This window comes from Nicotiana attenuata, chromosome 5 (genome assembly GCF_001879085.1).
Source record: "Nicotiana attenuata strain UT chromosome 5, NIATTr2, whole genome shotgun sequence".
Classification (NCBI taxonomy): domain Eukaryota; kingdom Viridiplantae; phylum Streptophyta; class Magnoliopsida; order Solanales; family Solanaceae; genus Nicotiana; species Nicotiana attenuata.
This window is the reverse complement of record NC_031993.1, coordinates 9,284,578-9,299,654: the sequence shown is the minus strand read 5'-3', so window position 1 is coordinate 9,299,654 and position 15,077 is coordinate 9,284,578. Positions and strand designations below refer to the sequence as shown.

The window sequence follows — 15,077 nt, the reverse complement described above, 5'->3', positions numbered from 1 at the left end:
CTTGGAAAACTGCTTCATGCTCATGGATCCTCAATTCAATATGTTGGGAAAATCATGACTGCCGAAGCGATTGCCATAAGAAAGGCACTTGAATGTGCTATTACTTTTGGATGAAAAAGTGTGAAGATATTATCAGATGCTAAGAATGTCGTTGATATGATCCAAAAATAGGTGGCTACATTATGGGAGATAGAAGTGTTGTGTGAAGACATTTGGAAGCTATCAAGCATTTTAGATCACGTCGAGTTTCTTTATATTCCAAGGAAGTTAAACAAAGTAGCTCATAGTTTAGCTAAATTTTCTATTTCTTTGTTGAAGGACATCTCCTGAGAGAAGTTTTTCCCAACTTGGGTTGTCCAGGATGCAAACAGTACATTTGAACTTTGTTGTTCGTTGATGTAGTAATATAAAGTTTTTGTTTTGGGGGAAAAAAAAAACAAAAGTCTAATGGACAAAAAAAAAAAAAGGAGCAATTTCAATAGTACATACGAAAATTTGGACATTTTAGCTAATATGTTTGTATAACTTATGCATGTGCTCTCTCTTTTTCATTTTTAATATGTTCCAAACAAATTAACACTTTTGTACTTTTGAAAGTTATATATTTTATTTAAAGATTAAATTTTCTTGCTACACCAACTAAACGACTGTGTATACTTTACTATTTCACAAAAAGTTCTATTGTTCAAAAACTAATAGTACATCATATAAAGAGTAAATACACTAAAACCCGTTTAAACTATTATCTTTTTGCCAGTTTCCTACCTAAATTATCGCTTGTCCCCCAAATATCCCTTAACTATATCCTCCTTCATATTAAAACCCCCGTCGCATTGTTAATGGTGTATGTGATATACTCTCGTAAATTTGTAAGAAATATACCATGTGGCACTCCACATGGATATTAATTAGCCCAATCAATAAATAACTTAATTACGTATTTTAAAAATTAATTTGAATTTGTTAAATGGGTAAATATTATTCACACGATTAAAATAGATAAAAGGTCTAGCGGCAAAAAAAACATTCAGTAAAATCTCCTTCTCTCTCCTATCTTCCGATAATAGCTTTTCTTCCCCTCACTAGCGATTTTCTCCATTAAACTTCGTTGTGACCTGAATTTTTCCTAATAACCCTCAATTTGGGTTATTGGGTTATTTCTGTTAAGACAATAATTGTTCTTTCTGTATAGTATTCAATTTGGGTTGTTTAGTATAAAATCGGGCCACTGTTGTTTGCCATCCGATCTCTCTTATCGTTGGTATTCCCTGTCAGTTCCAAGTCTTCCATAACCTATCGAAACAAATTACAGTTACCAACTTCATCCACTCACTTCCATAAGGACAAAAGAAAGAGCCGCACGAAGGAAATAGGCGAGTGTACTTTTTAAATATAGAATAGGATTTTCATGTGGGTTATCTCCCTTGCATCATGAAAACTCCATTGTTCTCATATATCTTATTCTTCTGCAAATATTTTTCAGAAGCTTAAATAGAAATTCAAATAACAAGAGAGGGAGAATTTCAGATGGAACCACACGGGGAAATGGAGGAAAAAGGTGAAAAAATGGAGAAGCAAGGTGAAAGAACGAAGAAGAAAGGTGAAAAATGAGGAAGAAACGTGAAATATAAAAAAAAATGAGAACAAACTAAAAAATACAAATTTTTTATAAAAAAAATAAGGGCTCATGTGAGCCATTTTGATGGGTTTTTCTAGCCTTCACGCGCTTTTTTACGACTTATTACACACAAAATGCTTTATAAATAGCGAACGAGTTTTAATACGAAAGAGAATATAGTTCGGGAGGTTTTTGGGGATAAGCGATAGTTTAGGTAGAAACTGATAAAAAGGTGATTAGTTTAAGCTCATTTTAGGATATTTACTCTCATATAAATGATATTACTAGCAATTAAGAGTGTCATATTTTGATAGAATAATAATAATATGTGTACAAAATGAGCTTCTTTTGACCTTCCTCCTCCCCAGTCTAAGCCAAAATCCGTCAACGAACCCACCCGGCCCGATCACCGAACCGGAACTGACAAACGCAAATGGCATTGCTCGGCGACGACGGGCGGGGTTACGAGCTAGCTCGGAAGCTAGAGAGCCACGGCGTATGGCGTTCATGGCTCGGCGATTCACTTTATACAAACTTTATTCACTTCCTTTCTTCTCCTTCTACTTGGGATTCCTTCATGCGAACCGACGATTCCAAATCTAGGGTTCAGATACAACTCCAGCTTCGTGCTCGTGCTCTCCTCTTCGATAAAGCTTCTATCGCTCTCTTCCTCCGATCCGATAAATCGCCGCCGTCAATTCACACTTCTGCTGCAATTTCGAAGCTCAATCCAAACTGTACGCGCTCTTACGCGCTTTTGAACTGTAACGCGTGTTTGGTTTTTAGTTCTTTTGAGTTTGTTAAGTTCATTGTTTTGCTTGCAGACTTGCAATTGCATGGTGATGATGTGTATTTTACTCTCGAGAATTGTTCGCAAGATGTTGCTAGTACAAGCACTGTATTATCTAAGGTATGATATAGCTTAAATGTTTTTGCTTTCATGTGAAAATCACTAGTTCTAGTAGGTAGTGTTCAAATTTGGTTTAGGAGTTCAAGTTACTGTAAAATTATTTACACAGTCAGGTCACATTAGATAATTGCAGATCATCTCTTGATAAACATTAATTGAGGATTTTAACAAACCTACTACGAAGGGTAGTGCGGTGCACTTAGCTCCCACTATACGCGGGGTGGGGAAGGGCTTAACTGCATTGGGTCTTATATATGCAACCTTATGTGACATTCCTATAAGAGGCTATTTCCACAGTTGAAACCATGATTTCCTGGTCATATGACAACAACTTGTAACTAACTTGCTATCACACATTGAAATTCGACGTAGAAAAATCTTTACACGGTTAGTGTATATAACTTAAATCCCTTAGGTTATTGGATGCTTAAGGAAGTGTCTGAAGCAAGCTGCAGTCTAACGTTATGCTGTGAAATCTGTGTCTTTGACATATATAATGCATAGAATCCATACGTTATCGTTACCTCGTGTTTTGTTTCGCAATAGGTGGAGATGATATCCAGCTATATGTCACGGGTTCGAGCCGTGGAAGTAGCCACTAATCCTTGTATTAAGGAAGGCTGTCTACATCACACCCCTTGGGGTGCGGCCCTCCTCGGGACCCTGCATGAATGCGGGATGTTTTGTGCACCGGGCTGCCCTTCTACCTGCACAAGGTAGGGGTAAGGTCTTTGTACACACTACTCTGCTCAGACCCCACTTATGGGATTATGCTGAGTTTGTTGTTGTTGTTGTTGTTGTTGTTTTTGTGGAGATGATGTCCCTTTTGCTAGCACATCTATTCCTTTGTAGTATCTGAAATTAAGAGAGAGAATTTCCATTTTTCATTAAGTAATGAGTATATTTTTTTGACTACCGTTTGGTCTCAACCTAGTTGAGATCAGCTATATGAATCCTCTTTTAGAAAATTTCAATTGATCCTTGGGGTAAGAAACTGCTGTAGGGAAAGGATTACTGATGTGGAGTTGATGGCTTACTCTTAGTAGGAATGGAGACTTGGATAAAGATTTTCAGTTTGACAAATTAATACTCCCTCCGCTTCAATTTATGTGAACCCATTTGACTGGACACGGAGTTTAAGAAAACAGAGAAGACTTTAGTACTTGTGGTGTAAAATGAGGCACATATATTTTGTGTGGCTACAAATCATTGCATAAAGGTAAATTGTTTCCAAATATGGAAAGTGGTCATTCTTTTTGGCACGGGCTAAAAAAGAAATAGGTTTACATAAATTGAAACAGAGGGAGTAGTTATTTTGACTTAATGAAGGAAGGGAAAGGAGAAAAGGCCTGAAATTATTGTTGTCACCTAAATGGAAGTATCACCTCTCTCTTAAGTTTAACAACTCATTAGAAGACTGGGTATGGCTCTTGCTCTAAACTAGGGGTGTCAATGAATCTTTAAAAACCGACTAAACTGACCGAACCGAACCGATTATTAGGTTTATTTTTACAAAACCATAGGTTTTTTTATAAATTTATAACTGTACCGAATAATAGGGTAGGTTTTTAATTTTATAAAAATAAATCGAAAAAGTACCGAACCTTACCGAATAAATTATATATAAAAAATATATTTTATATACTAAATTTACAACTAACAAAGCATTAAGTTTTTTCCTTGGGCCGTGAGATTATGGAAATAGATACAAGTAACCAAGTAACTAATACCTAAAGTTCCAACTTCCAAACTTATTCTACTACTCATAATGAAACTAAATTAGTTCCAACATCTTGAGTAGCAAGCCACTAGGTGTTCCAGCGATCTTCAGTAGCAAGACACAATGTATTGGATATCTTTCCTCTCGTATGATTTAGATTTCTCTTCTTGAATATTAATCTTCAAATAAACTCTGTTCTTGAGTCCCAACTTGATTACTATCTTTCCACTCGTATGATTTATATTTCTCTTGTCTTTGCTTAATTTATTTTATGTTACCGTAGATTAGTGGAATGAATCTCTATTTGGACATCTTTCATGTTCCTTTGATTCATCACTTTTAAAAGAGTAAAAATGTCTAGAGTCCTATGCAGGTATGCATTTATATAATTCCAATTTCGACTAGCGACTCTTGCATGGTGTTTTTAAAAAAATACCAAAATTAACCGAATTGTACTGATATTGTAGAGAAACCGAGATGATTGGGACGGTTCGATATCTAATTTTGGTTATACAAAATGGAATAACCGAGAAATTGGTATCGTACAACATTTAATAAAATAACCGGCCGAACCGAACCATTGACACTACGTACCGATATCGTAGAGAAACCGAGATGATTGAGACGGTTCGAAAAATCAAATTTTGGTTATACAAAATGGAATAACCGAAAAATTAGTATCGCAAAATTTTTATAGAATAATCGGCCGAACCGAACCATTGACACCCTACTCTAAACTCCATGATTTTGTTTGGTTGCTTTTTCTTATTTGTTCATGTTTTTAATAGCATGACTCACAGTCCTACATATTATCAGGTCCAATCAAAGTCAAATTTTGGTGTTGGATCCAGATATAGCGAGTCAGAAGCTGATGCAATGTCGCAGAGGTTGAAGCTTGATGATTTACCTGAAACATGGTATAACCAGTTCTTTGAAAAATACAAAGCAAGTAAATCATATAGGTTACAGTTTGGTGACAGGGAAGCAGAAAAGCGAACACCTGAACAGATGTCCTCTTATCTTAGAGTTGTTGAGAATCACAAGAGACGGCGAGTAGCTTTTAAGGTAGATCAGAACATTGGTTTTGGCATGTTGGATGATGGATCAAACCTGCAATCAAACTCAGTTTTAGATAACGACAGCCCATTTTTTCCTGAAACGATGTCTGCCATGAATTGCGTTCCTGAAAGTGCAGTCCTACGGACAAGTCAATTGAAAGAGAACCAGAAAGTAGAGTTCAACGGGGTTCTAGATACTTTACCCCAAATAATGACCAAGAGCCCTATTAGCCCTATTATGATTGAGAGGCTTGGTATTAGACCAGAGTACCTGAGCATGGAACAAGGCAGTAATCAAAATCATGGAAAGAGTGGTGGTGAAAGGAAGAGGAAATGTCTTGGTGAAGAGCAAGCATTAAAGTTATCTCAAAAGGTGATGGCACAATTGCTGGGAAATGTGGGTTTCGAAGGCTCATCTGAAGTTCCACTAGAAGTCTTGACTAAATTCCTGAGTTGCCATATTCACAAATTAGGTGCTACCTTGAAACTCCTTTCTGATAGCTACAGAAAGCAGTGTTCAGCGATGGAGCTTCTGAAGATGTTTCTTCATACAGCTGGACATAGGTTGGTGGTGCACATTTTCATATGATATTTTCAAATATATGCTTTGTTCCTATTCACTTTGTTATAATCTCCGTTTCCTATTTCTTCATTAAGTATGATGCATTGGGTATTCTTCATGCTACGCTGCAAGGTTTAAGCTCCTAAAATTGGCATTCAAGTATTAAGGCATGAAAATCAGGTCCTCGTTGATGCAACATATTTGCCAAAGAACATTATAATAACTAATGTTGCTTTGTGTTTACAAAGAACTTCCCTAGTGATTAACCAAGCACTTCACACTTTATTCTCTTAGCTTATGTATTTCTCATGAAATTGTTGCTTGCTGATGTATGTGAAATCCACAATGATAAAAATATCAGAGCAACATCTTTTCAGGGATCTTGATTTATCATTCTGGTTTTCTGTACAAAAGTTGAGCCGAGGGTCTTTCGGAAACAGCCACTGTATCCCTCGGGGGCACACTACCCTCCCCAGACCCCACTAGTGGGATTTCACTGGGTTGTTGTTGTTGTTGTTGTTGTTGTTTTCTGTACAAAAGTTGGTTTGCTCTTGGATTATTGAAACACTTGGAAGCCCCATCATGCCAACAAAGAAACAATTTCAGTATAGTCTTTAGTCTTTACCTACCTTAATTGGGAATTGCTGGTGTTAGAACTATTACTACAACTTTTTCTTGACGCCAAGGGCGGATTACCGGATTACATTTTATTGCTGAAGTGTCTGCATTTGATGTCTGTTGCAAATCAAATCATATACGACATAGAAGTATGATCTCAGTAATTGACTCTTTTTTCCTCTTTTGTGAAAATGTAAAACCTCATCCCTTTCCAAGAGACTTTTCTGTTTTTTGTCCGACGTTCGTTTTTCTGCCGTTTTCTTTTTGGTGCTTTATAGTGAATATGCTTCGGATGAAATTGGAGCTGATACTCCAATCACTTGTTATTGAACTTAGCTAAGACAGATGCAATTTTGTTGAGTTGTTTCATGGATTATTCTCCTTGTGCTCCTTGGTTCCAGGAAGTTCGCACTCTCTCTCTCTCCTCTCTCTCTCTATATATATATATATGTGTGTGTGTGTGTGTGTGTGTGTGTGTGTGTGTGGGGTCTTGCTAACCTGCTAGCTTGTGGGTCTTGCTAACCTACTACCTTGTGTGTGTGTGTGTGTGTGTGTGTATTATACATATATACACACACATTGATAATCTTGATATGCTCTCTCTATTGCCTCATAAAAGAATAATGGTATTTCTCTCTCGCTCCCCTTTCAGTATCTAAGTCATTTTCCTTGTATTGGCAGTAATCTTGCAGTGTTATCTGAACTTGTGAAGGATAATACTAGGAATTTTGTGCAAACTCAGCAGCAAGTACAGGGATTCCAACAACAGTTGCAACCTCAGCATCAAGCTGCTATTCGGCAGTCAACGCAGACACAGCAGGTACATCGATTTTTTGTCTGTGGTATTCATAAAGTCATATGATATTGTCATTCTTGCTATAATGCTGTTCATATCTGCAAATGGCTATAAGATTATGCTAACAAGTATAGAGTTGTTTGGTTTGCATGAATATTCTTTTATTGGTAAGCGAACAGTTTTCGCAGGAGATCAATCTAACTTTGCAGTGCTAGATGCATTTTTCTATTTTGTTTCTTATTTTTCTTGTAGATGTATAATTATCATACTGGACAAAATAAGTAGAAAGACCCCTTTTGAATTTTTAGGGGTCATTCAGTACGTGTGACTGGACTTGGTAGGATATCTCCTTCCTCTAGATTGGATTGTATGACGGGATTATATTTGAGATCATTACTCCTGTCATCTTTGGTTGCAGCATATTTAGTGATGTCTTGTCCCTAGTGCCCTCTAGTGTTTAATATGATGTCAGAATTTAAGTTCCAAAAATACTCTTGCAACAAACTCATTTATTTCACTTCACAATTAACAATTTTTTTCTCATAATTCATTTTCCGTCTCAGGATTCCAGTTCCAAATATCGAATAGGAAAGCATAATAAATAGAAAAACTTCCAATTATATTGACAAATTTTAGAAAAAAATTGCTTCACGACAAAATTAAGAAGTAAATAAATGATTATGAAATTGAAGAAAGAACTTTAGAAAATTTGCAGAAAATAGATTATCAACGGAATGCAGAAAATAAAGAATATATAGTGAAACAAGACACTACCGGAACATGATTTGGGAAAAAACTAGTTGCGAAATGCTGCTTAAAGTTTTGCGGGAAAACAAAGGAAATTGCAGAAGAGTCAGGGGTGCTGAAGCCATAGGGGGAATGGGTTATAGATTGTATTTGCTGTTGGACGAGGGGGGGGGGGGTATATGGTAAGGGAAAGGTTGAAGTGGTAGGGGGTTTGCAATGTCAGGAGAGGGAGAAGATTTTTGGGGGCTAATGGAATGGGAGGAGAGATGGAGAGCTGTAGTGAGAGAACAGGAAAAGGGGATTAAGGAAGTGAAGAAACGGGAAAGAGGTTTGCCTGGAATTTACATGTTAGGGGCATAAGGTAGTAGCTTAGATAAATCTATCTTGACACCTGCCATTGGTATATCTCATGGAATAGTCGAGGTCCGTGCAAGCTGGATTGGACACCACTGTCATTAAAAAAATGAAAAAAAGATTCTATCTGGAGACCTGTTGCAGAGGTGTACAAATTGCGGCATAAGGCTGGATGATTTATCTTGTTCTTTATTCTACATACCAAGTGTCCTTCATAGTTTGAATTTACCTAATGATATTCTGATTTTTTTGTTAGATCATCTATAAATACATCTTGGGTTATGTGCAGATATTAAGAATGCATCCTCAAATGCAGCAGATGCTCAATTCCCAAAATCTGACTCCTCAGCAACAGCAGCTGCTGGTGGAGAGAATGCGAAGGCGCCAGCAGTTAACGCCTCGTCCTGGTATGAGTATGAATATGAACATCGACAAGGACAGGCCAGTGGTCCAAGTCAAGCTTGAACATCCAACTGATTTTCCAATGGATAATAATGCCTTTAATGCAATGGCTGCGAGACAGCCCCAGATGCAGCAGTTTCGCCAGCAACAAATTGCAGCTATATCATCTCCCTATGCTCAAAACACAAATCAGTTTAGGCCGATGGCTTCTCTTCAAATTCCGCAAGTGCAGTCACCGTAAGTAATATTATATGCAATAGAACTGTAGGCGTTAAAATGCATCACATGCAGTATTATCATACTTGATTTTCTACAGGAACACGGGAATGCCCAGGGCTCCCCCTGTAAAAGTTGAAGGCTTCCAGGAATTGATGGGTGGAGATGCAACAATGAAGCATGATTCTGAAGAAAATAAGTTAATGTCTCCTCAAAAATAGCATTGTGCCGATGGTTAGTAAGTATGGAGTAGCAGTAGATGGGTTCTTAAATGAGCTGTTTGCTTGTCACTTTTCTGAACTCCTTGTTTTGTTACATTGTTTAGCTAAATCATTTATGTGCATGTGACTGCAATAACAAAATTTAGGCGCATTAGACTTTTGTCATCAGGATGGCTGCTGTGATCAGGTGTACTCCATATTACTTTGTCATTCGGCTTTGTTCCTCCGGAAATGTGCATATGTAGTATTTGTATATTTTTATTGTGTCGACTCATGAAGCCTTGTAATACTCTTCAGCAAGCATATTATAATACGTGCTCATGCGCAGAGAGTTTTTCCTGCCACTATTTTAAAGAATTCTATATTTCAAACTACCAAAATTTAAGCAGATGGATCATCATATTGGCTAGGCATTTGCCAATATATTCCAATAAACATCGAAAATAAGTAGGGGAAGAAACTTATTTTGATTGCTTAAAAATATAACTTTCAGTTAGGACTTTCATAAGAAAATTGACGTAGTCCTTATTCTAAAAAAGGGCAGCCTGGTGCAATAAGCTCCCGCTATGCGCGGGGTCCGAGGAAGGGTCGGACCACAAGGGTCTATTGTACGCTGCCTTACCTTGCATTATATATTAAAAAAAAAAAGAGAAGCGAGAGAAAAAGAAACAACCCACACTATGAATTTGCTTTCTTGGATTCTTCCCTTGCTTACTTTTTCACACTTAGAATAAGAAATTTCTGCAGTTCATTTGTTTGTCAAATATTAACACGCAGATTCTTCAGTTTGTTGAATAAGGCATTATGTATTGATTGCTTAATGATTCTGCTACTTTAGTTGCTTAAGAATATATTCTTCGTGGAGCAAGCATACACAAGAGGTCACTGTAGCAAGTAATATATTGGACTAGAGATGCTACTTATTTTGAAATGTTGGAAAACCTATATAGGCGAGGGTCATATAAGGTATATGATGTTTATGATGTTGGTCAAAATTATTAAATATCAGTTTCTGTTGCGTGTTTCCTAGGAAGATCTTTCTCATGTCCTTTGCTTTCCCCTCGTAATTTTATCTCATCATTTTATTTGCCATTACTAAACATAGTTACTCATCACTGATGAAGTCCTTGAAGAAATCCATCGTATTGATCTCAGACGTTCTCCAAATATATGCTCGCGTTCAAGGTGGTGTTCAAGCACTGCACCTCGATTATTTCACCAGGTACTTGCTAACTTACACCAATATTGGTAACCTTGCACAAAAAACTTACGCTGACGGGAAGAAATCACGAAGTGTTTTTGTCTCTGCTGAAATTTAGATCCTAGTCTTCGATGTTGTTCATTGATTCTGTTGATCATTTGGCCACACTTTTGTATGCAAGCTTGCATTCAACCGTTGTCCGACAGGAATTGTAACAAAATTAGCTGATCTTTAAAAAGGTACTTAATACTTTATGATAGAGCTCCATCCTTAGTGAGTTAAGAAACTACCAACTAAATCATATTTCAGTATCTTCAGCTGAGGATAAAGATGTTAATCGGGCCGGGCTGACCCATTTTCAACCCGGGTCAGCCCGGTTCAGCCCGTTACTGTAGCTTTATGTGCGGGCTGGGACGGGTTGGTCGGGGGGCGGGTTTTGGACGAACATATTTTGGATACCGGTGCACCGTTACAATTTTTTTTTTTTTATAATTATTTGGACCGTTGCCAACGGTCAAATTCAGAAATGACCGTTGGGGAACGGCCAGATTTTGCAGAAATGGCCATTTCGGCCTCCCCCATTAAAAATATAACCCTCCCACCCCTAATAATTGAAAAATTACTTTTAACCTTTTAAAACCTATAAATAGTCCCCCTTCTTCTTTATTTTTTCTCACAATTCACTCTCTTACTACTCTAATTCTCTCTCAGTTCTCTCTTGATATTATTGTTCTTAAATTCTCAAATCTCAAATTCTCAATTACTTATTATTTCAAGTTTCATCAATTATTTAGTTTAGCTATTATAAAATTATTATTATCAAATATCAAGTATTCAAGTGAAGTGTGCTATCAAGTACTATTGCCTATTGGTCTTATTAAATAATTTTTTGTAGCCACTTACTTTCTAATTTCAATTTTATAATTTTGAAATTCAAATTTCAAATTTAATACTTTAAAGTTTAAACTTCAAAGTTTAATTCTAAGCCTTAAAAGCTTGCAAACACTTAAGTATCAATAATATTGAATAAGAAAAAAAAATTTAATTAAAAAAAAGTACACTAGCCCGGCCCGCCCGAACCCGAACGGGCCCAAAATAACCCGAAAATTCGGGTGATTTTTAAAAATAGCCAGATTTACAACTGGTTGTTCAAAAATAGCCCAATTTCAAAAGTAATCAAAATTTAGCCACTTTTTATGTAAAGATAAATCTGAGCGAAAACACTGTTCAAAATCCGGAAAATACTCCAGTATATTATGCTGGAGTTCCAGCATAAGTATACTTGAACTCCAACATATTATACTGGAGTTCCAGGATAGTATGCTGGAACTCCAGCATAATATGATGGATTTCCATCATAAATACACTAGAACTCCAACATAATATACTGGAGTTCCAGCAAGTATAACGGTCCAGTATAATATACTGGAGTTTGGAGCACCAGTGCTCCAGTCTCCAGTATATTATACTGGAGCCAGCAAAGTATACTGGTCCAGCATAATATGCTGGAGTTCATACACAAGTGCACCGAAACTCCAGTATATTATGCTGGACCGGTCTCTATTGCAGCAAAACGGTGGCTATTTTTCATTGACTTGGTAAACGCTGGTTATTTTTGATTGACCGGTCCGAAAACTGGCTATACTGTGAAATTTTGGCCGAAAATTCCCAACCCGCTACCAGCCCGTTATCCCAGCCCGCTAACCAACCCGGTCCGATAACGGACGGGCTGTTTTTTTTTGTTCAACCCATCCCAGCCCGCCCGATAAACACCTATAGCTGAGGAGCACAGCTCCTCAAACTATTCTACCAGTGCAACTGATTCAAGATAGTTTGAATCAGATGACTGAATAGGAGCTTGATTATACATCAACATGAAACCATCATATCTTTACGACGTCATAGGAAAAAATAAGAAAAATATTGACAACTAGAAAAAAAAAAGGAAAAGTAAAGAGATCAAGCCATTTATTTTGGTTTTACATTGAGTCCTAAGAATTAGACCCAGTGGACATGTTTCTATTATCTTCCAAGAATTGAATTAGATCTCCTATTAACTTGACATGTAACCTTCTGTTCCCAAATATTGAACTGATTTCTTTTGCTTTCTCTCTAATTTTCTTTCCATCCATTTCCACCATTGCCAACTTCACTGAACTGGACACTGAGTCCCTTGTGTATGACCCATCCTCTTCAGTTCTTGGTACTTCTATACCAATTTCCTTGTCCTCTAAGATTCTTGCATTCAAACCTTGATCAACCGAAAAATGCGGCATAATCAATGGGCGCCCAAACATTAGCCCTTCTATTATCGAGCTCCATCCACAATCACAATGTGTCAAGAATCAGCCGACTCGTGACTTAGTATCTTCAACTGAGGTACCCACCTCTTCCTTACTATACCTCGACCGTATATTCTCTCCTCGAACCCATTGGGCAGCCCAATATAATCCATGTCTCTCGAGTTCAATGGCTTCCTCAGAACCCCAAAAAATGGTAATCCAGACAACTCCATCCCATTACCAACTCGCTGATTTCACTCAGACCAATAATCACTTCACTACCTAAGGCTACATAAATTAATGAGACTTTGGTTTGTTTATCTAGCAATTCTTCGTTATCATCACAGCTATTTTGCAATAAAGTTGACATTAGCCCCACAGGAAGTATAGGCCTGTGGTGAAGATCCTCCAGTAACTTAGCCACTGGCCTTCGAACTCGTGACACAGACATATAATAATTACGTCAACATCCTTTATCGTGGCCCTGGTATGATAAAGGTCTGACACACCAGACACATTCTTTTGCCCGGCCTCGACTATCCATCCACTTAGCCTCGTGGCGATGAAAAGCCATCTTTGTTTGAAATGGTATCCATTTCGGTGGCACCATAAACTCCTCCGGTGTTGGTGTTGGATTAGTCGAGCCAGTGAGCATCAGGTAATTTGTCGGTCCAATGAAAGACAGAAGCCAACTGGAAATCCCTAACCTAGTTGTAATTGGTGCCACATAAGGTGCAAAATCATGAATAAAGCAATCAGGAGAAGTTTTCTCCAAGAAACTTGTCAACTTAGGTTCTATATCAGCTAAGACTTTCTTAAGATAGACTCTTTGGTCTGGATATCCATACCGGCTTCTGCATTTTATGGTAGGCTATTAACTTTTGGAAGTGGGATTTTCACAAAGTTTATGAATATTCAAGGGAAGTTTTTGGAGGCGATCAATATCTCTTGGGGTGGAAATGAAGGAGATTTTGTGACCCTTTTGAGCAATTAATTTGGAGAGCTCAAGATATGGTATAAGGAAACATGGCTATATGAAGCTTATCTTCAACTTCAAAAGTCATTGATTTCACAAATTCAGTAGCCAAGGCATAAACAGTTTAGTATATGTATGTTTTTCTTTGCTCTGTTAATAACTTAATCACAAATACATAAAGAGCGTCGACCAGTGTTATCAAAGGCGCGCTTAAAGCACTCTTAAGCCCTAAAGCGACGCTCAAAACATGTTGAGCGCTTCGCCTAGCTTAGCGGACGCTTCAGTGTTTTCATCAAGGCTCTAAGGTATGCTTTTCCTTGCCGATGAGCGTAATTCTAAAAAGGTGACACTAAGCAATTGATATTTTACTTTATCTTAAATTTTCTTCAGTTTCTTTGTCCTTATCCCCCTTTTAACTTATACCCATTTTGTTTTTCCGTTTGCATCCGTACCCATTTTTTGTTAAAAGCGTTTTAAAAAGACGATTTTGCCCTTCTTTAATAAAAGACTACTAACAAACTGCAGGACAAAAACTTAAGCATGTTTAGGCTGAAGTTTTAGCAAATGAACTAAAAAACTTCGGCTTGTTTAGACTGAAGTTTCGGATAAAACTCAGGACAAAACTGTAGATTGCTTTACAAAACTTCAACATGTTTTGGTATGAAGTTTTAGCAAATGAACTAAATAACTTCAGCATGCATTAGGAAAAACTCTTTAGAAAATTACATACTGCAAGACAAAAACTTAAGCATGTGTAGTCTGAAGTTTTAGCAAATGAACTAAAAAACTTGTATGTTTAGTCTGAAGTTTTAGCAAATGAACTAAATAACTTCAGCATGTTTTGTCTGAAATTTTAGCAAATGAACTAAATAACTTCAGCATGCATTAGAAAAAACTTATTAGAAAATTACATACTGCAAGACAAAGACTTAAGCATGATTAGTCTGAAGTTTTAGCAAACGAACTAAATAACTTAAGCATGTTTAGTCTGAAGTTTTAGCAAACGAACTAAATAACTTCAGCATGTTTAGTCTGAAGTTTTAGCAAATGAACTAAATAACTTCAGAATGCATTAGCATGAAGTTTTAGCTTCAATGTAAAACAACTTCAGCTGCTATTGTAATTGACTGAAGTTTTACACCATCTCGCATGTTAATGAATAACCCTGGTATTGTAAAACAGGTATCTCCAAACGTTAGCATGCTAATGCTAATGCTTCAATATAAAACAACTTCAGCATGCATTTCATAAATGAGGCTACAGATCACGCGATATATTAGGGGTGTCATTGTCATATTATTACGGATTTTTTGTCAATTGGCTACCAAATCAAAAATTTTTAAAAATAGGGCACAGGTTAAAAGGTGGCACAAATATAGGGTACGGCTGCAAATCC

At 37.0% G+C, this 15,077-nt stretch overlaps 1 protein-coding gene across 1 annotated transcript; it reads left to right on the top strand.

Annotated features, from left to right (window-relative positions):
• On the top strand, positions 1,929 to 9,579 carry LOC109225267. Its single transcript, XM_019389875.1, has 6 exons — positions 1,929 to 2,355; positions 2,443 to 2,528; positions 5,065 to 5,870; positions 7,168 to 7,306; positions 8,673 to 9,022; positions 9,102 to 9,579. The coding sequence occupies exons 1-6, from the start codon at positions 2,052 to 2,054 to the stop codon at positions 9,220 to 9,222; spliced, it is 1,806 nt and encodes a 601-aa protein (XP_019245420.1). The 5' UTR covers positions 1,929 to 2,051; the 3' UTR covers positions 9,223 to 9,579.